At 44.3% G+C, this 23,165-nt stretch overlaps 1 protein-coding gene across 4 annotated transcripts in view; it reads left to right on the plus strand.

Moving 5' to 3' along the window:
* Nucleotides 1–83: 83 nt before the first annotated feature.
* FRMD1 (FERM domain containing 1) overlaps nt 84–23,165 on the plus strand; it is a 39,539-nt gene continuing 16,457 nt past the window's right edge. For 2 of the 4 annotated variants that reach the window (XM_057381234.1, XM_057381235.1), the window contains exons 1-4: nt 84–203; nt 9,423–9,535; nt 9,635–9,799; nt 22,832–22,911. In XM_057381234.1, the coding sequence (XP_057237217.1) occupies nt 154–203; nt 9,423–9,535; nt 9,635–9,799; nt 22,832–22,911 (408 nt within the window). In that variant the 5' untranslated portion in view covers nt 84–153. The other 2 variants (XM_057381236.1, XM_057381237.1) reach the window with 2 other exon arrangements.

The following is a 23,165-nucleotide window of genomic DNA, read 5'->3' on the forward strand; positions in this document are numbered from 1 at the left end:
CCCCCCCCTCGCAGCTTCCCCTCCCTATAGCTTCCCCTCCCCGTAGCTTTCCCTCCCCTTATGTCGCCCCGGCTGGCCCCGCCCCACCGCCGGTCCTCCTCCAGGGCTCCGGCGTGTGCCCGTCGCCTGTCCCGCTGCCTCGGTGGGCGCTGGATGCTGCACCGGAGAGGACGGCAGAGCTCCGCGGCCGAGGCCACCCCGCGGTGAGTCCGCGGGCCCCGCTGTCGGGACAGCGGCCGGGGGGAGTCCCAGGGTTTCCGGGGTACCCGGGGCAGCGCGGGGAAGCGAGCGCGGTCCCGGTGAGCTGGCGGGGGACAAAGACGAAGGGAACGGGTCCCGGGTGCGGGGCGGGAGCGGCGCCCACCGTGGGGAGCGGTGCTGGCGGAGCCCCCGGGTGCGGTGCTGCTGCGGGCGGCGCTGCGAGCGGAGAGACCTGCGGGGCGCCCCGGGTCGGGAATGGTGGAGGCGAGGGCGCTGGAACGGGGTGTGCTGCCCGCGGAGCCGGGAGAGATTCCGGGCGGCGGCGGGCAGCGATCGGTACCACCGCAGAGCAGCGGCGGCGCAAGTGTATTTACAACTTTGTGGTCGGATGGGCGGTGCGACCCGCGGCCGGAGCGATCTCCGGCTGTGTCACGTTATCAGGGGGTTTTCCCGTCAGAGCAGCCGCCGCGGGTGTCCCTGCGCTCGTGGTCGCTGCTGCTCACGGACGGAGGCAGCGGGAGCGGGGGGACACGGGCTGGGAGCAGGAGGGAGCGGGGCTCTGAAGGAGCCTGCAGTCGTGGTAACTTAACGTGGACCGTGCGCCGCCGGTGGATCTCGCCGGTGCTGGATGTGGGTTGTGCTGGGGCGGGATCGGCAGCACGCCGGCTGCGGGACGGGAGACACCCGAGGCGGCTGGCCGTGTCCCAGAGAGCTCCCGTGGGGCCGTACGGTGGCGCTCGGTTGGCCGTCACCTGCCTCGCAGGTGCCGAGGGAGAGTTAACAGGGACGCGGCCCCGCGGATCCGCCCTCGCCCTGTGGTGCGGCGCGGCGCCTGGGCCGCCTCCTCCGTGGGGCAGCCGAGGGGCTGCAGGCACCTCGTGGGGCTGGTCTGGATGGTCTGACAGCCGTGAGGCACTTTGGTGCGCCCGCACGGGGCGGGACGGGGAGGGGGGAGGGTGTCCCAGCAGACGTGAGCGCGTTGGAGAAGGGGTGGGCGTCAGAAAGGAGAAAGTCTCCAACCCTCGTTGTTTCTCCCCCTCTTGGAATTCTTTTTTGGTAACGATTTACAGGGAAAGGCTCTGGGTTTCCTGTGCTGAAAAGTTGTCATCGTCTGCATCGAGAAATGTTTCTTCTGCTGTTCGGCAGTGACAGGATCTCAGGTTAACTCCCCTGTGCATTTAAAATGCACATCTGTGTTTTTGCACCACACCGGAAAACTAGCACACAGTCTGAACCTTGTCCCTTCTTCAGAGTACTACTGTGATGCCTGGGACCTTATACTTCTAAAATGTTTTTAGAAACCCAACTGTCAAACCACAACTGTTTGGACATTGGTGACCCATTAATTTATTTAGCTTTTTTAATTTTTTTTTTTGTTCCTGGGAAACTTGGAATGATAACAGAATGCCTTCCCCTCACTGTTGTTTATTCCTCCCATTTAACTGTACAATTTAACAGTCTTAATCAAAGTGTTCTGGTTTCAGCACTGGTGATGGTGGGAGTTTGTGTAGTAGCCTGTGTTTTCGCTTCACTTGAGAAGTGGCAAATCAGTAAAAAACTGAATCCAAAAGAGGGGGTAGGTGTTGTTTGTCTCGTAAAGATCACCGTAAGGAAGAAAAGAGGGGAGGAAGCAAAAAAGAGTAAGACAAAAATAAGTGTACACAATGCTGTTGAAGAACATAAGTTGTAGTAATTCCTTGCAGTGGTTTACCAAAAAATACTGTCTGTGCTTTTTGGAGAGTTTMGTTCTCCCCCAAGAATTTGTGATGTTGTTAACTAGATTTTTATATGAACTTGACACAATGGGATAAACAGTGACATAAAAAACATTTGGATTTACATGTGGTTTTCTCCTCTTTTTTTAATAGAAGATTTTAGACAGCAGGTGAGGGCCATGTAATTTAGGTTTTTAATGGGTGGATTTTTGTGTATTTTTTAGGTTTTTTGTTAGATTTTGTGTTGTTATTTTTTAAAAATCAAAACTGATAGTACTTTAAAGCTACAGCACCCTTTTCTGTACGCAACACTGCAGGTGAAAAGCATATGAATCCACTGATAAGCTCTCTATCAGTTGGCTTTTGTAGTAAAGGTTGCCCTACTGTTCCTCCAACCCGAGACAATGTAAATTACTTGCATGTTTACTGTGCTCCAGGGATTGGACTTCCTTTTCTTTTCTTGCAGAAAGTTCTGTGTTAGTGCTGCAGCTCGACTATCTTGGTGGTGTTTAGCAGTGGTACCTTAATTCGTAGTGTGTGGTTAGTAATTGAGCACAGAGGAGTGGTGGGCTTGACCCAAACAAAATCCTCTTGACAGGGAGGAGCTGCTCCCTGAACAATCGCAGGAGAAGATAATTTGCTTCTTGTTAAGCCATTTCTTATGTTTGCTTTTTCTTTTTTTCCCCCTCTATTTCCCCTTTTTGCACAATTCTGCATTGCCTCAAAAACGCAGAACTCTGTAAAGCTGAAGGTTTTTTTGTTCTGTTTCTTTTTTTTGTCTGTGTCCTCCCATTTCCCCATTGCTTTGCTCAAGTTGATGTCTGGCAGTGCTGTGTGCTGTCTCTGAAACTGAATCTAATCATAAAGATCCTGCTGGTTTTGTTAATTTTATCAAGGGATTGCCAGATTGGCATTTTCACACTTGAAATAAAGGCAAGCCGTTGCAGGTGGAGTTTTATCTATTCTTTTTGTCCACTTCAYATAAATCAGTATTCCTCGCTTCTCTGAATATGTTCAAGACTGGTTGTACACTCGAGGGGGAAAATGTTAGAAGCAACTGATGCAGAAGCTGCCTGGTTGGTCTGAATATTTAGATAGTGACTTAAATGCCATGAGATCAGCAGTGGACTTTCCCCTTCCTCAGGGGAAGCAAGCCAATTTTTTTTTACCTGGTTATTACTGGTAGCAAAACTATTCCCATTCAGAAGAATTTGCTACATGACATAAGTGATTGAAAAACAGAATGTGTCTCCCTATTTGTCCTGCAACTCAAGATATTGCTTGTGAAATTATAATGATGCTTTGCTCTTTGTTTATTTAATAAAGACTTTGTAGTCTGCTGCTTCTGTACAAGATCTGGGTGAGAATAGAAGTGAAGGAATTTTTGGACAGCTCTGCAAAATACTTTCTGGAGTCTTAGGGATCTATTCCAAATCAGTGCAGCCTAGCTCAAGTGACAGAACACTACCACTGTAAAATAACTTGTGCAAAGATAGGCTTGCAGAAGAGTATCTCTCATCTGTTGTGCTTGAGGCAAGAATATAATAGATCCCCTTGGGAGAAATCCTGTTTGTAGCCTTCGTAGACTAAAAAAGCAATCTGTTTCCAGTTAGAGAATTAGCTGATAGGCTTTTTGGTCTGGAGATGTGCATTTACAACTTGCATGATGTAGGAAGGTACTTCTCTTCTAAGAGTCCAGGTCTTGCTGCTGCTCTCCCTGCTCTTCCTGTTTCCTGACAATCGCAGTGGCTGTGAAGGAAGCTTTGCTTTCCGTTATTGTAAAGAACTTGCTGCCTGTACTTTGCCTCTCCTGTTTCCCATAGATAGAAAAGATAAATGGTCTTCATTAAGTATTGCGCTGCATGGCAGAATTGCCAAGCACTATAGTGTTAAACTGAAATATCTGTTGTTCTTCACACTGTTGTTCTTCACACTGAGGTCCGGGACTGGCATTGTCTTTACTGCACTCCCAGCTGTCCATATGTATGCCCATAAATGAGATTTCCCTAAGGGTACATTTCAAGAGAGATGTGTCTGTGTGTTCCAGGGCTGGAAAGGTTGCTGTTACTGRATGGCTGTTCCAGTAATTCACTGCTCTTAACTTGTGCAAGATCTCACATGATGTGTGTTGGGGATCCAGCTGAGAAAAGGAAGCTTGACATTTCTGAGCAGGCTTCCTTTGCAGCTGCTCTCTGTGAGGATCTCTGTAATGGAGCTGTATCTCTGTAATGGAAACTGAGGCTGGCTCATGCCCCACTCTCATATTTTGCTGTTTCTTTCTTGTGATTCTGCAGCTGCCTAGGCCAATTGATACCTTAAATTGCCGCTTACTCTTAAACTATATTAATGTGCTTGATTTATGAAGTATGAGGAAGACTTGTAAGTGATTGGTATTCAATAAACAAGTCCATTAGTAGATTATGCAGAAGAGAAAGATATTCATTGCAATAAGAAGCTGCAGGTCGGTAGTCAGGTGCAATAGGGCAYGTACTTCTACTTTTACCAGTCAGTGAAAAGGAAGGATCCGTTCATCCATTGATCACACAGCAARATAGATTGTCTTCCCAAGTAAAAAGGCATGCTGGAAAAGAATTACGATCTCTAGATGCAGACTTTACTGTTTGGGTGTTATTTTAAACATGCACATTGCTAAGTTTTGCATAGGCTTTGATAAAATAACGTATTTTAAAAGGCTTCAAGTTTTTGTGTACGAAAATTCAAAGCCACTTTCCATCACTTGGAAGTGATGGAAAAACACAATCCCTATGAGATCCAAATTCRTCCCTTTTTGCCTGAAGCCTTTTATACCCATTGTCTGTTTCTCTCAAAGAGCTCCTGAATTGAGTTTTGATTTCAGGTAAATACTAAGTTCATAAAGTGATTCACGTTGTGCTGTCCTCAAAGGGAGCAAACTGACGAGGAACTTTTTTCATCCCGTAGGAGAGGTGGATGGAAGCATGGCAGGTATCTTGCGTGGTCCTGCCACTGCTGCCCTGCCCTTGCACTTCCATGTGCTGCAGGAGCACCTCCTTTGGTGCTCTGTCCTTTGTTAAGCATTTTTTCCTCTCCTTGAGGACTAGTTAGCATGTCCAAAAACGTGAATCACTTTTATTTGGCTGCAAGAGAATGCCATCATCCCTGGGTTAGGAGAGTTATTTCTATCTTTGAGCTTAAGGACCAGGGCAGCCTACAGACAGAGCAGCATAGCAGCGTAGTCCCAGGTTAGGAATGGGTGTCCATGGAATTTTGGAAGCTGCCTTCTTCCTAAGCACAGTGRCCACATTGAAGGGAGTGCAGAGCAGAAGAATTATGAGCACTAGAGCACGTTTCCTGTTATAGGACTAGTACTGCTTGACATGAGGCAGGAAGCTTTGTAGCACAAAGGTGAGGAGCGTGAGCACTCAAACCTAACTAAGAGCTGTGTCTAACCCTGTGATGAAGACCTGCAAGAAAGCATTTTCCTTGCTGTTGTTAAAGCTCAGTGTCACCAAGGAGTTTTCCTTGTGCAGGAAGAAAGGAAAAAAGGATGTAAGGTATGTAAGACCACCGCTCAGTGATTTCCCCATCTGTCACATCTGCTTGGGTTCACAGCGCTGGAGTTTTTGAAGGTGTATTGCATTGCACCTCTTGAAAATCCTAAAGGAAAGGTGGGAGCCAGACCCACATCCCATCCCTGTGAGAGGACTGTGGTCACACCTGGCCAGATGCAGAAAGCCTGCTGTAGTGGCATCTTCCTCTTCTGGGGGTGAAGCCAGTTGCCATTGCTGTCAGTGTTGCACCTGTCCACAGCCAGGCTGCAGCCGTTCTGGAATCCAGTATTTCAGAGCACCCAAGTCACTGGGAGGGATCTGGTATTCCTTGYTCAATGGTTTTGAATTGAGTTTTTCTACTAAGTAGTGCTCAGTATTTGAAGACAGGTGTGTATTTTACCCCGAAAGCAGTGTGTGGATACCGAACTTTGTACCTTACCTCCTTATGGCATCTTTGCCCTTGGATGTGTTGTGCTGGTCCTGGAATGATGCTGAGGTAGACACATTTGAAAAGTCAGTGTGCTTCTGGGAATTAGCTGCAGGATATGACATAGTTGTCCGATTGCTAGTCACAGGTGGCACTTTCCACATCATCTTACAGCCATGACATAAAGCTATTTAGTTCAGCCTTGTTTTTTGCCCTGACAAGCAACTTTGTTTCTGCTSCTGCCTGGTTAATGCATCTTCTCAGAGAAATTTTCATCATTGCAGGGGGCAGTCAAAGGTGGTGGGTGGAGTTTCAAAATTGCTGAGAAAGACTAATATGTGCCATCATAACTCCTCTTACTTGCTCAGCCTCTTCATTACCCTCTTTTGCAGATGGTACTGGTGCCCTACAGTGTGCATCTGTGGGGACAAAATACCTGGAAGGGGAGGGGGGTTTTCAGTTTCACGACTGTGTTTTATCATGAGTACAAGGCAGCCCAAATGTGGGCTGCTTCCAAAGGCAGATTTGTTTCCAGGCAGTTGTCTGTCTGTCTTGCTGCAGGACTGCCTTGATTAAAGCTGCTTAAGCTGTTTGTGAAACTGCAGCCTAAGAGTCTATTTGTCTTACAGGCCTAAGACATCTCTGAATAATGTCTGGAAAATATTAAGAAGAGTCTTAATGTTTCTGGGCAACTTTTGAGGAGAGGCCGTAGAGCCACTGTGGGAAGGTTTCATCAGGAAGATGCTCAGTGCTTATTCTCTATCAGCTCTAGCAAAAGCACATATTTTACTATAATAAACTTTTAAAAGCATATTTCCAGGTGTTTGAGACAAGCACAGAATTACCTGTGTTTTTTTCTTGATAGATGAGAACTTTGTTCTGCTTTACAACTCTTGAGTTGGTAAGTTATGGCTTGGTCATCTATTCCCTTTAACCCCCTGAGATGTGGTTGTGGCTGTAGCTAGAGGTTGAAATGAGAATTAGGACCCCGTTTGCTGTGCTGCTATGAACTGGTGTGTAAAATACAGTGGCATTCATTACGTAAACCCATGTGCTGTCTGGATTCCAGAGGCCTTTTTCCAGACAGGCGTGGGCCCAAATTTAGTGGTTACAGGTCATCCTTGTGTTGTTGGGTACATGGGGTGTGTGGGGTATTTCAGTGAGCCATCCTGCTGATACCTGAAGCAAACAGGCTCCTTCCTTCTCATTCAACTCCTCTTCTTCCCGTGGAGGGCTTTGCTGCCCTTATCCACCTTGCTGGGGCAAACCTCATCCCTTCCTGCTTTGACCCAGCAAGTGCTGAGCTTCTGGCCTTGTGCTGGGAGGCAACTTGAGGGTCTGTGGAGAGAGGGGGGGGAAGATTTAATTGAGTTTTTATTATGATGTTTGAGCTGCTTAGTGAGAGAAGGCTTGAAGTTAAAGACAGGCGTGTTTTCCAAAGATCTTCTGCATGTGTGTTTAGGTAAAATAAACACTGCTAAATAAGCTGTGCCACCACTCTGGGTACTAATAAGCCACCTGTCTGATATCAGAAGAATACAAATAAATAGCTCCTTAGACTGTTGTAATTGATAGACTTGCTGGGTCCTTGACCAAGCAATTACATCTCAAAATGCACTTCTGCAGGAGCTAAAACATGAAGTGTTGTTAGTTAAAAAATAGGCAACACAACAAAAACAAACAACCTGTAGGGAGTCTGACAGGCTGATGATTGACTTCAGCTTTTATTAATTCATCTGCAGTGCATTTGCTGTAGCTTTTATGGCTTAATTGAGGTTAAGAGGTTGGAATCTGTGGTAAACAAAAGAATGKCATATGGGCAGTCTGAAATGGTATATGTTTGAGTAAGAGCATTCCTTTTGGTCACTTGTTTTCATTGGGCAGTTACTCTTGACTCATAACTTTTTTTCTTATTTTTAAAGGTGTAAACATGCATTGCTAGTAAGTTGATTCATTATGTTTTATCACGTCCTAACATACTTCTAAAGAAGAGAAGGTTGAGCTGGGCTTGTGTTTGACCTCCCCCTTGAAATTAAGGGCATTTCTTTTTTAATCCTTTACCTGTTGTGCAAGGGTCCAAAGCTCATTTGTTTTAAATCATAAGAAGAAAAACACCTTTTCTCCTGCCTTTCTCACTTCCCTATTCTGAGGGTCCACAGCTGTACTCTTAAAAATTCAAATGGAAAAACCACATGGGTGAGAAAACTTTCCAGAAGCTTTTTATTATAGAAGCCATGGGGAAGTGAAAGTCAGTTTCTTCAGTTGTCCAAAGGAATCTCTGTGTATGTGTTTGCTCTTTTATGGTCCCTTTTTGGACCTATTTTCAGCTCCATTTTGAGCCCCATGAATGTCCTCACTGGCTGTGATATCCCCTTGTGAGAGGGAACGTGTACTGGCCAGTGCAGCCGTTTGACCATTAAGATAAACCTCCTAATGTTGAAAAGTTTGTACTCTGATGTCTTTATGCTGTTGATAAAGTTTATGGCATGAATTACGTTAGCTGGCAATAATAGTGGTGACCTGTTGCCCTCAAGTCATTCTGTAGACATCTGTAATTTATATTCAGCTGTTAATAGTGGGTAGTCCACAGCCTGAGTATAATTATATCAATATGAGAAGATAAATCAGAATTTTCTTCTTAATATTTTAGTTAGTAGCAGTTTTCACCTGTCCCAGAAAGTCAAATGTGTTTTTCTCACTTGCTTTTAATTTAGAGCAATCTTTTTAAAACTCCTAGGTCTCATTAAACTAAATACTTGTTCTGAAAAAAAAAAAAACCCTACTTTAATAACCCCCTTGCCTGGATTTTTTTGGTACTTCTATCTTACATTGCTTTATTAAGAAGCAGAAGCTGGCTCAGGGAAGGAGGTGCATGGAGCAGCTTCTGTACTTGTAAAAGGACACTCCTGAACCTATCTTATATTTGCTTAAAAAAAAAAAAGATGCTTGACTACAGAATTGAAGGGAGAATGATAAATCCAAGTTATATTTGCTATAGATACTTCTTTGAGAGGAAAGCTGAGAGCATTGGGGAGGAGAGAGCTGTACATAACATGGTACAAGTGGCTGAGCAAAGTGTCTAACCTAGCTGTAACGTGAAGGTGATGTTGGCTACTGCAGGCTTGGCCATGAAGAAAAGTTTCGTCTCTTATTTCTGTAAATATCTGAACTTCAGCTCTAAGAGGCTTGTGCAGCCTGGGCTCAGCCCTTGAGAGGACGTTGGCAGCRCTTACCTCATAAAAGGTACACAGCACCTCAGCCTTGTGAGTTTGTGTTCCATCTCCTCCTTTGAGCTGAGGTGTAGAGAATTTCAGGCAGTGCCTTTCCAGGGGGTAGGGATGGAGGAAGGGGGAGGACAGCTCAGATGAAGTCCTCTGCACTGATGCATGCCTGCTGACAGGCCATTGAAATCTGTGCCTTGGGTGACAGCGAGGCGTCTGGCTGAAGGACGGGGCGCTCCCCCATGTCGTGGGTGTTTGCAGGCAGTGGCCCAAGGTGCCACCTGCCTTACATGAGTCTGGAAACCTTGAGTGTGGTTTGTTATTCCAGGGAGACCTCGTTGCTTTATGGCAGTCTCCTGGRACTTTCAAGCTGTTTGAAAGGTTCACACTGCCTGGTTTGTGCTGTTGGTGGAAACTGGCCCTGGAAAATGGATGACTGTTGTGAGTGTTTTTGTTTTTAAATATCCTGTCATATGCGTGCTGTGAGCTGTTCCCAGTGCCAACAGAAGCACGGCACTGATGCTCTCACCTTTTCAACAGGTACATGGGATGAAGGGAGCCTGACAGTCATCTGGAGAGGAGACCCTGGCCCCTGTGAAGCTGCCCATCATGAGCAAGGCACTACTGGCAGGCAGGATGCAGCCAGAGATCCGGAGCGTCTGTGTCTTCCTGCCCACCCGCGAGCAGCTCAGCCTGACCGTTGGGGTGAGTGGCCGGGAGGGAGGCCAGGAGGTCGCTGCATCACAACCACGGCTCAGTTTTGTTTGCTCCCATTGTTCTCCCAAAGGCCTGGTGCTGGTCTGCTGACCGAAAGGCTATTAGCTAGCTTATGGTAATTGGCGCTCCATTTTCTAATTGGGGAGCTTCAACTCATTTGCAGAGTTCCTTAAAAGTCACGGGTGTATTATAGGATGGAGTCCTCTCTGCTCTTTTTCTGTTGTTATTTATTTTTCATTATCTCTGAGTGGTTTTGCTGCTTGTAATGATCCAGCAATTTGTAAAAAATTGGACCTGAAATGCGTTGATTACTTAGCAAGTGTACCCAACACATGACTGTTCAGTCTTGTGAAGAGTCCAGCTATCACTGGTTTTGATAACCTGCATACCCCTTCAAAGAGTCTAGGACAAACAGCCATTGAGGGTGGGKTTTTTTTCCCTCCTCTTGAGTACTCCTACACACAAAAAATCAAGGTAAATCACTTCATTTCTTTGATTGCTGCCTTGAATGTCTCGAAGTGTGCACGAGTGACAGCAGGGCTGGCTCAGCTGGCAGCCCAGGGTGGCACGGTGTCTGCACAGCACAGTGCGTTTTTGTGCAACGCCGGCTGCTCCTTGAACTTGTGAGAAATTGAGCTGACAAGAGACACTTGGCGTTCAGAGGACAAGCGAGTCTCAGAGATAAGTGCTCTCTTGTGAGCGTGTGCATGCACTCGTGTGGGCTGGGGAGATTTCGCTTTGTTTTGGGTAGGTTTTTTCCCCCGCTCTRGGATGAAGAGGGCGAGAAGACAGTTGAGGGTGAGCTGTTACTTTAAGCACTTGATTGAAACGGTGGCTTTTGAAATTATGCGTGCTAATCTTCAAAATCCATGCCAGAATTTTCCTACGTGCTGTGTGTAAGTGCAACGTCCTTAACTGAAACAGCCTTAAGGGCTGTATGGAATATAGCTTTAAGAGCAAAATCTGTGATGCTCTGCTTCTAGGTTACTGGTTCAAACCCAGCCCATCCACTGCCCCAGAATGTTTCTGCAATCTGCTGGCTTTTATGCAAAGTACAAAATGATGATTTAATTAAGTTCTTGGCAGCAGGTGTACAGGTCTGGGTAATGGTCTGTTGCAGCTGACCCTAAATCTCACCTTCTTATAGCTTTTATCAGAGAGGCTAAAGATGGGAGATAGTGGAGCTGGCTGGCCGTGGGGAAAGGTGCAGGCTGGCATGCAGGAGGGCAGGGTGCTAGCAGAGCCCTGTCACTGCTCCTCACTGTGCCTGTGCCTGAACGGAGCATGCAGCTGTCCTTCACTGCTGGGTCATGTTTGGGTGAATCACAAAAGCCTACAGTTTATTGTGAAATAAATTTGGGGTGAGAAAGACCCTTTAGATTGAGTCCAGCCGTAAACATCACACTGCTAAGTTCGCCGGTAAACCAGGTTTCTAATGCTCCGTCTGCATATCTTTTTTAAGATCTCCAAAATATGTAACAAGCATAAGAAATGGTGTTTTGCATTGAGTGCTGACAGGGACAGAGGAAAGGTGCTGTGTCCCCTCCTGTTCAGCTGTCCTGTCCCAGCCTGGTGCCCCTCCAAAAAACTGGGGTGCCTTGTGCATCACCACACTGTCCTGCAGAGGAATCCTCCACAGCACCCCTTTGTATGCCTTTTAAAGACATTTGCCCTTGTCATTTCTGATGCCCCTTTCTTTCATGTCTGGGAAGTTGGGAAAGTATGTACTTGGAGATGGCTGTGTGTGAAAAAGAATAGCTGCCTCGCCAAAACATGAGACCTCAACACGGTTGTGTCCTAATTGCATAGAGAGTGAAACATGACCTGTTACAGCTGGGCAAGTCACTAGAAACAGCTTTTCATTTGGCTTCTGGCTTTACCACAACACCCATTCAAAACAGCAACAAAAATTAAGATTTCACAGTTGGAAAGATCTTTCTTTTTTAAAGAAACATCAAGGTGATTTTCTAGTGATGTTGGTAGAACCCAAATTTAATTAGCACAGCGACAGATGATATTTTGTGCATTTATTAGAATAATGATGCCACTACTAAAGATTTCCAAAGCCTTTTAACCTCTTCAGTGTGGAATGCAAATACTAAACAAGCTTGCAGCTCAGTGAGGTAGGTAGGAATGGTTATCTTTCCAGCAGAATAAATTATAGATCCTTTCCATGATAAGCACAGTGTTTATACAGGTAATTCCTCCCTCCCTCCTCCCATATAAATTCCACCCTTCCTCCATAGAGTTTACCTATATCTGTTTTATGTGGTCACATATAGATTGAGGCCTGCTCTTTAAAATGGATTTGTCTTATGCCCTTTGCAGATAGTGCTGTTGACGAGAGAAGAGCAAGAGCCAGTTTAAATTCTCTTCCCCCCACAACTGAGTGTCTCTTAATTAACTTACTGAATGCACAATGAATTTGAGGGTATGATGAGGGAGAAAAAAATGCCTTCTTGGGACCAGCTGTGAACATGAGAGGCAAAGCAGTGAGGGGAACTAGTGGGTGCTGCAGCTTACCAGCTATCCTGAGGATGGCAAGGCAAAGTGGAGGAAATTTTTTGAGTGGAGGAAGCCTGRTGAGGTCCTATGTGTTGGTGAATGGCAAGCACAGGTCTGAAGTTTTCAGTTGTTCCCTGAACAGGAGAGCTGATGTTTCAAAGCAGATGTATCAGAAAAATAGATGTAGGTAACAAATGCACGTGAATATTTGTACTCAGAATGACCTTGGAGTAGCAGTAACCTTCTGTAAACTTGCACTCAATTTCACTTTGGACTAAATTTCATGTGTAAAGAGCCTGGCATGGTGCAGAGCTGAGTATATCAGGGGAAGGAATGAGTCATGGCATTTCTGGGATTGATCTTGGCACAGGAGCCATGTGCATAGGGAGGAAAGTCCAAAGAGAAGCACCCAGATGAAAAATGCAAGGGGGAAATAGTGGTTGCTTTGAGCAGTGAGGAAGGTAGGAAAGACCAGCATTTGCAAATGTAATTGGTATTGCACAGCCTTTAAGGCTGCGAGTAGAACTTGATACAGATGGGAAGTGCCAAGAGGAGAGTGAACAAGGTGGTAGTCACATAGCTGCTGTGCAAGAAACCTGCTTAAATCACTGTTTAGAGCTGAGTGCCACAAAACTGTCACATGAAGTTCTCAGTTCCCTAGAATTAAGTATCTTAAAGCAGCTTTTTCTTCCTTTAGGTATGAAAGCTTGCCACTTAGAAAATTCATCTAATTRTATAGCGTTTACAGGGCGTCCTGTGCTGCCAGTGACTGGTGTGCCCATAACCATTCTGTCTAGAGGTAGGTCACATCTTTCTTAGGAAAACCTTCCCAGGTAGGAGAATATGCTCAGAGCTTGCTTCTGTGGCAAAGGAGGCTGCTCTGTACCCAGCTTTGTTTTCCAGATGTGTGTTCTTGGTGTCTGAGCAAACACTGCATTTAGGTGCAAGACTGAAAGGGTGCWGTCTCACACTCATAATATGATCCAGATGTGATTTTGGGTCTTACCAGAACTGTGCTCTACCTCCTCCCTCCTCAAAGCACACACGTGTTTGCATTGGTATTGTGCAGGCTTCACAGCTCCTGATRAAACAGTGGTGAGTGTCTGGCTAGCGATGCTTGCCAAGTAGAAGAAAATGAGTACTTAAATGACCTTCTGTTTCCCATTGTCCATGTCTAGTGACATGGTACATCCTGGGGCAGGGAGGGGAGGGCAAGCCAGTTTCTGGGGTGTGTGGCATACCTACCCTAAAAGAGCCTGAGAAGTTAGGATGATGACTRGTTTGTAGGAGAGTTAAGCAGTCGACTTCTGCCCTGTCATCTTTGTTGCTCTGAAGGCAGCACTGCACTGTGCCCCTCCAGGCAGTTGTTCCTGGCACTGCTAGTCCAGCAGTGGGATAATGAAGTTCTAAGCTCCTGGCCCATTTTGCAACTGCAGCTGGCTGCACCCTGGCCTGAGTTGAGGCTGTCTGTGTCAGTGCTGTTCTGTTCTCCCCATYTGCTCTCTCTCTGAACTCATTCCCCTGTGCCTCTGTGGGTCAGGGGGGTTTCTGTTTGTACCAGTGGTTTGTCAGTACTCCTGTGCACAAGGAAACAGGCAAGGCCCCGCAGGGTCCTGGTGACAGCTGCCAAAGATGAAGATGTTAATGGCTGTGTAACTAGAAGTCAGCAGGAGACAGAACAAGCTCTTCTGTGTGGGGGTACAGAGCAACCTTATCTCTAACCTATGAGCTACTCAGTCTTACATTTGCTTGGGTACTTTAGTTCCTGGTTCTCCTGAATGAATACTTTGGATTTTGTTTGTTTTTTTTTTCTCTTAACCTCTCAAAAAATCTAGAAAAAGACAGTATTTTCATTTCTGTTACTATTAATTATTATTATTCTGTGATAGTAGCAATAATACTGAAAACAAAGCATAATCTCTGTTGCGGCTGCATTTGGGTATTTTGCTTTGGTACCCAAAAATGTATTTGTCTACATAAATAAGAATTGCTCCATCTAGGTGTGTGAGCCATCTGTGATGCTGGRTTGGTTGTGTCTTTCAGGTCAAAGCCACTGGACAGGAGCTCTTTCAGCAAGTTTGTGATTTAGTGAAGATTAAAGAGCCTCACTTCTTTGGCCTCAGCATTGTTAAAAGTAAGCAAACTTAATGCACGAGCAAGTGATTTGGCAAATATCCACAGGCCTGCTTGTGTGTTTACAGTGTATGCATATATACACAGTGGCTGTGCCTGCGGGGGGAATTTGATTGTAATAAGGTCACCAAGTATGTAGATTATGCACAGCCTTCTCAGAGCTCTTTTGATCTTTGGTATGTGGGCAGACAAATTGAGTCAAGGGGGGGCTTTTGTTCTCCACCTTTGTTCTTGGATTCCACCTCTTTGTGGGGCTTGCTTTCTCTCCTGTAGTGGGAGTTGCTAGTCAACATATTTGTTACTRTATTCAGAACTATAAGTATTGAACAGGAGGCGAATTTTGAAAAGACTGGGGCTGAAAGTGTTACTTCTCTTCTGAAGTCACACATGAATTATTATGTCAGTGAGGAGGAAACTCAAATGATTGTAAGGGACTAAATGTATGTGTGGGACACATTGCGTTTTGAAATACCACATGGGAAATACAAAACTTCTTAGTCCATGAATTAAAGTCCAGTCTTCTTGGTCCTGTGGCTTAGTATTGGCCAGGAAATGGTGTTAAGGTGATGCCTTAAAGAGGCAAATTGATATGAGAGATCACATTTCTAGTATGGTATGAGCACTGGCATTCCCTCCCACACCCCAGCTCTTAGTAATTAGAAATGGATCTGTTGTCTTGTTTATCCTGCCTCCCCAAATTTCCAAAAGTACTGAAGGACTTTTCTCTCCTCCAAAAACATTTTCAAGTGTGTTATTTACTACTGAAATTGTAGGTATTTAATTGAAATKATGGTAGTCTTCCGTAAGTCCTTCTAAATAAGGGTTTTTTTGCCTCCTTACAAATACGTGGGATAAAACAAGGGTTTTTTAAAGTTTGTCTCATTTCTTTATGATCTAATTCTGTAAGAACTGTTTTTTGGGTTTTTTTTAGTTCAGCACTCAAACTGAGAGTAACATAAGCTTTTTATCTCCATGAGGTTTGTAGAGTCTCCAAGAGATTCCATAACCGTGATATACCTGTGCTTTAAACCAGTGCAGTATTTTTTAATGTGAGGAAGACCTGAATGCTCTTTTTTTCACAAATCAGCTCTGTTTCTGAGTCTTCCCCTTTGCCACATTCTTTAACACCAGGTTTTGCCTATTCCATTTGTGGGATACCTTGGCTGAAACTGGAGCCCCTGTTCTCTCCTGTAAGACAGGGCAATTTCATTACTATTTTCTTTGAATTCTTCTCCTGTTCTTCCCATGTTTCTTTCACTTTCCCCCCCTTCACATGTTTCTTATTTTCCATATCCTGCTTTTTCCTTCCTTCATTTATTTTCTGTGAAGTGGTTTCCTTCACCCTGGTAAGCACAGGGGTTCTGGTCCCAAAATACCCCACTGTGGCAGATGCCTTTCTGTTGAAAATGCATTGTAATTACCATATCCCAAACATAATATAAAACTGTTCTGACTAGACTTTAGAGTATATTGTCCACAGCTTCAAGTGTAAACAGTCTTCTCATTTCAAAGAAGTATTCTTCCTTTTTAGAACAGCTAATTCTTATTTCACAAAAGCATTCTTCCTTTTTAGAGCAGCTTATTCTTCCAGAAAGCTCTTAAAAAGTCAAGGAAAAGAGATGCAGGAGTCCAGTAGCCTGATCTAACATCTCTGTTTTTGTTTATTTCAGGGGTTGTTTGTTTTCCTGAAAGGAAATTATTTTTATGTTCCAGAACTTGATTTCCTGTCCGCCTTGTTTGGCCAACAGACTGGTGATATCTCTCTTGCTGCCCATGGTAGCTGAGGTCTTGCTTCCATAGCTGCAGCTCTAAGAAGATATTTTTTGAAAAACATCAACAGTYACTCTGTTTTAGTAATTATATCTTTCCTGGTTTTCTAATGTGTATTTCTTTTTGGTGATTTGATACTGCCCCATGCAAAACGAGGTATTCTAACCCACCTGCATCCATTACTTTGCTGCTAATTTGTCAACAAAACCCTGACTGTCAGCAGTAGCAAGAGAATGAAAATTAAAGGATTTCTACAGAACTGTAGCCAATCACACTGCGTGGATTATCTGGATTAGGAGCCCATTTGACCTGCAGACATTGTACAGATACACTAATGCTCAGTTGGTCTCATAGTAAGTATGTGTGTGAGGGGGAGAGGTTGGGTCCTTAATCATAAACGGAAGTTTAACCCCTAAGTGTGGCAGAAAGGAAAGCGGCATCACAAAGCACCATGCAAATTGCAAACCGTGAATGCTGCAAATGTAAGCTGTAGGTGTTGGAGTGTGTTTCCCAGTATTTGTTGCCTAAATAGTTGCCTTCTCTCCTGACTGTTGCAGATGCTGAGGGTAAGTTTCAGGATTAAAGTTAACAGTAACGGCATCAGGATAGAGTTTTTCATCCCTTCTGCTTTTGAACTTTTTTCTATTCTCAACAGGAAAACCAATTCAACCAAATATATTTGGAGGAAAAAACACTTATGTCTATAAGAAGTTGATCACTTTGAAAATCAGGATCGGGAATGTGCATGAATGGGAGTTCCCACAAACCTTGAAACACGTTATCTTCTAATTTTGTCCCAGACCATCAGGCAGGCAATTTCTTGCATGCTCCTGCTGCTGAAGTGCTTTTTCTTTTCTTGTAGTTTGCTCGGTGAAAGATCCTGTGACCCTGCCAGGTTCAATCTGGTCCCATAGGCTTCAGCAGCGGGGTCTTACATGGCAAATCCTCCTGCAGGGTCAGCCTTATCTAGTGCTCTGCGGGAGGTTTCCCTCCTGTTATCAGAAAGTGTGTGCAGCAGCACATTCAGTCTTCTGAAAGAAAGCTGATTGTCAGCAGACAAAGAACAGTCAGGATTCCTTTGTTGTTATAACCCAGATCCCTTCGATCCTGAATTTTGGGTGATGCCTTTCTAGGAGCAAACCTTGCTTGACCTAAGCAGTTGGAAGCCTTCAGCTGGGGAGAAGCAAGACTGCAGCTCCTATACCCTGCCACTGGCTCTGTGTTCTCTTAGAATTTCTCAGGCTGGCTTTCTCACAAAACCAAATCCCTTTGCCTTCAGCTCCCCTGCCTCAAGGATCACACTTTGGTTTTTACAACTATGGCTGTTCAGCTTCCCAAGCCCATGCTTCCCAGCACGTGTTTAGCAAGGAGCTCTGTGGTTAACTCTGCCAAAATCCCTGTGTCTCCAGTTAACTCTCTTACATTTGTGTATCCTCCAGTACTGAAGTTCATAGACAGAATATGCTACCGTGTTATCTTTATTTTACATGGATGTCTGTTGTAACAGAGGATGTCTTAGGAGACAAATAACAAAAGGTGTCTGAAATAGCTTATGATGATTTCTACACACCAGTCCTTCTACACTATCTCTATTTCTTGCCTGTCCTCTCTTAAACCTGCTTGCATAGCTGAATCTCCTTTATGAATTTCTTCTGTACTCTAACCTAAGGTACAACTCTATCACAGTGAGTTTGGTACCTCAAATGAGTTAAATGCAATATAAGAGAAACATGTGGAGAAAKGTACCACCTAGAGGGAATTGCAGGGGTTCAGAGGTTCAGAGAGTATAAAGTACTCCTTGAAAGGACTTAMGTGGTCTTTTCCTAGGAAGGCAGTTTTTTGCCTCTACCCGCTGCTAATTGTTTCTCCTTCGGCATGAGTCCAGCCAAGTGCTCTCTTGCCTGAGAATTGCAAAAGGTTTGTTTGCTTCTGGATGAGCAGTACTGAAAATGGTTCTACAGCTTTTCTTGTGCAGAGGAATTCTCCGTGACACTGCCAAAGTCTGAAGATCTTTGCCTGGGCATGTCTTGTTGCTAAATGTAAGATGCCAGCATAAAATTCTTGCAGTACTTATCTGTTACCAGGAATGACTGAGTCTTTAGCTCAGTGTTCAGACCTCAACACCTTCTAACAGCCACGGGATCTTGGGCTTCTTCATACTGTGTCATTTCCTGCTGTCGTCCATATGCATTGTGTCCATCCCAGGTAAGGTGACCTGAGCCAGGACCTCCCTTGCTTTACTCCCAGCCTCTGTTGTGATTCTTCCCTTCGCTTGGGATACATGTACTTTCCAGCTAAAGCTAAAAACACAAGGTTATCCTAAACCAATTTCTTTTGGACCCTTTAGTAAACCAGTCAACCAGGTATCAGAAAGTGGACAACATTTCTTTCTATTGGCTTGAAAGATAACACCAGAAGCATTGAGAAGTTATGTAGAAGTGGTGGGAGCAGGTGCCATATGGATAGTGATTTTTCCAGATCACTAACACTTGGAAGCTTGTGGAGATCCACATGCAAAAGGAGTGTGTAGCCAGCTCTTCAATAAACAAAAAATCCATGCTGGTGTTCAGGTTGTGTGAGGTGTACAGCATATGCTTTGAAGTGTTTTTTTTAGCATGGGATGTTACAGTTGTTGGGGTTTTTTTTTAAGTTCCAGCTCTCCCCTAACCCCAGCATCCCTCTGTCCTGTTCCTGCTCTCTTTCCTGTTGCACCTCAAGGGACATAGTGGTGTTGTCATGAAGCTTCTTGAAGCATCTGGGAAAAATTAAGTGCAATAGCCAAGGATATTTTTTCCCTTCTCTTTTAGGCAGAAAATGCTTGCTGTGTGGAAATTTGGCTTTGCACTAATTCATATTTTGTTTGAATCCTATTCTTCTGGGCTGTCTAGTTTTATTACTAAAATATATTTGACTCAGCCAAATGTAATGGGATATTACTGGCTGCCTGTGGGGTCTAAGCTCTGTCTCTTGGTAGGACACCTCTGGGGAATTTCTTGGTGCTTCTAGCCCAAAAGAGACCAGGTTTCTTGCATTCACCATTACTTAGCTTTTATGCAGAGGATTTTTCATCAAAAATTAGATGAGGAGGAACTGATTAACACAAAATAATGTCCTTGGGTAAACCATGACTTGGAACTGATTTGACTCTGTATTACAGCCRTCATTTTCTAGTCGAACTTTTCCTGCACTGTAAATAATGCCTATTGTAAGCCTGCTTTACTCACTGGAACTGTGTCACTTTTTGCTAACTGGGGACCTGGCCCATTATTTTTTTGCAACAATGCGTGTCCTATATTTTTTCAAATACGAAAAATGTGCCAAGCTAATTTTGCAGAGTAGAAGCGGTGAATATTTTTCATTTCTKGCAACTGCTTAATTTGAAGTACAATTTCTACATCATAAACTTTCAGTCTTAAAGGTGAAATTGGGGGATACATGTAAACTGCCTTACTGCAAAGCAGCTGACTGTGCAGATGCATTTTTTAAGATTGCAGTGCAAAGCAGTCAGGTTTGTTGTGCCAGGTCTGGTATCTGTACACGCATACATGAGAGAACCTTTTAAGAGAAGCTGATACATTTGTAAGATAGCCTACAGTGCTGACATGAGATTCATGAACTCAGTGTCAGTAGCTGCAGGTGAATATTTTTTTATGTGTGCTTTCTTCTCAGTCAGCTTCTTAGTACCTTTCAGTTGCCGTTCAGCTGAGGCCAGTGAAACAATGAGTTTGTGCATGCTGAGTATCCAGCCCTGTTTGGATCCACAGATCAGATTTATTCTTCCCTGGAAAGCTGGCCATCTGTGCATTTCTATATTGTCCTTTACAGCACTKCTCAGAGCTGCTTCAGTGTGGTGCCCTTGTATCTGAGATGCTTGTTTTCAAAGCAGACACAGGTTTAGCGTCTGGCAAAAGATCTCTTAGGTTTAATCATAAATCCAGTGTAACGAAAAAAAAAAGCTGAAACCATCCACAAACTAGTAGGGCTGCTGAGGGAAATACCTCTTTGTTTTTGTAGATGGAGGCTTACACTGCAGGTTGACATTCCAGCAGTATTAACTTCATTAAGGCAGGAATGCAGTGCTGCATTCTTGCATGGGAGGGAGGATGCTGGGCTGGGGAGGAGCAGGACCCCCARGGAGAGGTGGTACATTGGGATGTCCTCCTGTAGCTAGGCTTATTCTTGTCGTTTATGTGTACCTCTCAGTAGGCCTGGTAATAACCTGGAGTTCTCAGGTATGACATCTGAGCCCTCACAAAATCATCTCTCTAACCTAATTAACATGACAGACACATAGGGGCTGTGAGGTGTGGGTAACAAATGGCTTTACTGTGGTGAAACTATTCTGCCATGCTTTTTCCCTTTTTGATTTAGTATTCAGGTTATGTCACTGCTTGTTGTTGCARTTTTTCCCTTCTGATTGAGGAATAATTCATGTGTTTCTCTAAATGCCTCTGGGTGTGGGATCATTCTTGAGCTAGAAAGGAAGACTAGCTTGTTACAGCTTTTTAATGAGGTGGTAGCTAAAGAGGTGGCAGTGCTGGCAGAGCTGATACAGGCTTTACCCAGCACTGCTGGGCCATCAGGACCAGCCCTGTGCCGTGTGGGGTCCCTAGTGGAGTGCTTGCCCTGCTCCAAGACTCCCAAAGCCCAGGGAGGGACTGGGTGCCATGCTCATGTTATCCCACTCTCTGTTGCTTGCTATGCAATTGATTCCTAAATGAGCTTTTACTTACTTTTTAATAAAAGCCTTACCGAGTGATGCATACCAGCTTGACAGCTGACAATGGACAGAGACAAGTCTGACATGAACAAACCTCTCTCTCTCTCACTGGCTAGCACTTCTATCAGCCTCTTCAAGGCAGCGTTATCTGATCTTTATGGACCTAGAGAAGGAATGGCTGGGGTCAGCGTAGCCCCCCAGCCACCATATCTTACAGGTGGAAGTGAAGAGGCAGATACAAGATCCAATCTCTTTGATAAAAACTCTTCCTCTACTTGCCAACAGAGTAAAATAACTCCTGTATTATCTTGTGTGCTACAGCACATAAATTCCCACTACCACCACTTTCAGGAATTCCATACAGCTATTTCGATGGTGCTGTTAAATACTGTTTTATTTCTGCATGTGATATGTCAAATAACATGATAAACAGAAGTGTAATTATATTAAATGTACAGCTGCAATCAATACAATGTAGAAAAGAGCATGGRTATGGAAACAGAACTTTTTGGGGCATTGTCCTTTTTGTGTCCAGTCTTGCTGATATTTTACAGATTTCCTATTAGAGTGACATGGCAGCCAGTTCTGGATAGCACCAGGTGCGGTTTCTTTAACTTGAGGTGAGAGCTGAAGGAGGTGACAATAGGGAGTTGTTTTGCTTGCTTGTTTTTTGAAAGCTAGCAAAGAAAATATTTGCTGTATCTGCCCCTGAAAGGATCTGGAATGCTTTGGAAGGGTGGCTGGGAGGTGGCTCWGAGTCCCCTCCAATGTCTGCCATAACACTGGCCATGTCAGTCCTGCATCTACCATACAGACGCAAGTGCAGGCTATCATTTGGAAGTCTGGGCTGGTCTTAAGGGGCAGAAGTTTGTTTTGTGAAGAGTTCATTTTTCTTTTTTTTTTCCTCCCCTTTTTTCCCCTGCTCCTTTCATGTCTAAGGAGCAAGCTCTTCATCTTGGCACTTGTGTCACCTGTCAAAACACTGTCCTAAGCAAGATCAAAGAGTAGAGGTTTTGGCCAGGTGAATGTGCTCGGCTGGCGTTGCTGCTGCAGCCTGAAACACCTGCCAGATCTTGTCTTTTTTTTTTTTTTTTTTTTTTTTTTTTTAAGAGACTTGAGGACTCAGGAAAAAAATCTTTCATCTGCTGAGTTGTTTGTATTTGATAATTGGTAAGCAGTGTTAGGAAACATCAGCTTTGAAAGCTGCAGAAAGCTCTTTCAAGATGATGTGCCATTCAGGCTGTGTCTTGTTCACTCTCACTAGGGTGGAGAGCAAGTCCTGGTCCTTTAGTCTTTTGAGGCAGGCCARGTTTCCCTTCCTTTCATTCTTCTCTTTTCTATATGAAAGCAGTTGGGTGTGAGCAGAAGATACAAGACTTTCTGAGGAAGCCATTTGTGTTTGGTCCTCTTGTTTCTCACCCTTTCAGAGGATCCCTTTCACATGCAGAGGATGAGCCCTGTCAGATACCTGACTCTGTTCAGTTGGACCATGGTCCAGCTACATAATGGCAGAATACAAGCTTGGGTAGGGCTTGCTTGTTTAATAACATTAAAAAACCAAATCAGCTAAGCTGACAGTACAATTAGCTTGGTAAAATGATGTTTCCCTTTTGCAATCCCTTCTTGATTATAAAGCAAGAATTCTGCATTTCTGGGTAAGGCATTTGGGAACCTTTAGCTCGTCATCTCTTGAAGGTGTGACCTTCCTTCCATACTGTCTGGAGTAGCACATGTACTTAAGAGTACTCCGGATTTTTACCTGCCCTGTCTATTCCCCAGTCATCTTTTTTTAAAATGTATTACTTGGAAATAACTCTGTAGAGTTATCTAAATGTTTAATGACTAAAAATGTCTAATTATTTAACATTAAATTCCTTTTTCTTATCTTTCAGATAATGAATATGTTTTTATAGACCTGGAACAGAAGCTTAGCAAATACTTTACAAAGGAATGGAAGAAAGAGACCACCAAAGTAAGAGAGGTGTTTCATTTTGGAGGCTGCTGCTTTTTTGTTGGACTACACAGTGAAATGAAAAATCTTAAACTAAGGTCTATAAAGCATTTCTTGAAGATGGTCTGCAGAGTACGTTTCAGTAGCAAGATGCAGTGACTTGTGCGCAGCTGTAAAATTAATTAAAAGGGCTAAAACAGCCCCTTACACAACTTTACCTGAGCAATAGTAACCACATGGTTGCTGCTTGGCTATTACAGACGTGGAGAAGGTCA

This window comes from Malurus melanocephalus, unplaced genomic scaffold, assembly GCF_030028575.1.
Source record: "Malurus melanocephalus ecotype Western Australia unplaced genomic scaffold, MMel_1.1 scaffold_499, whole genome shotgun sequence".
In the NCBI taxonomy this organism is placed as follows: Eukaryota; Metazoa; Chordata; class Aves; order Passeriformes; family Maluridae; genus Malurus; species Malurus melanocephalus.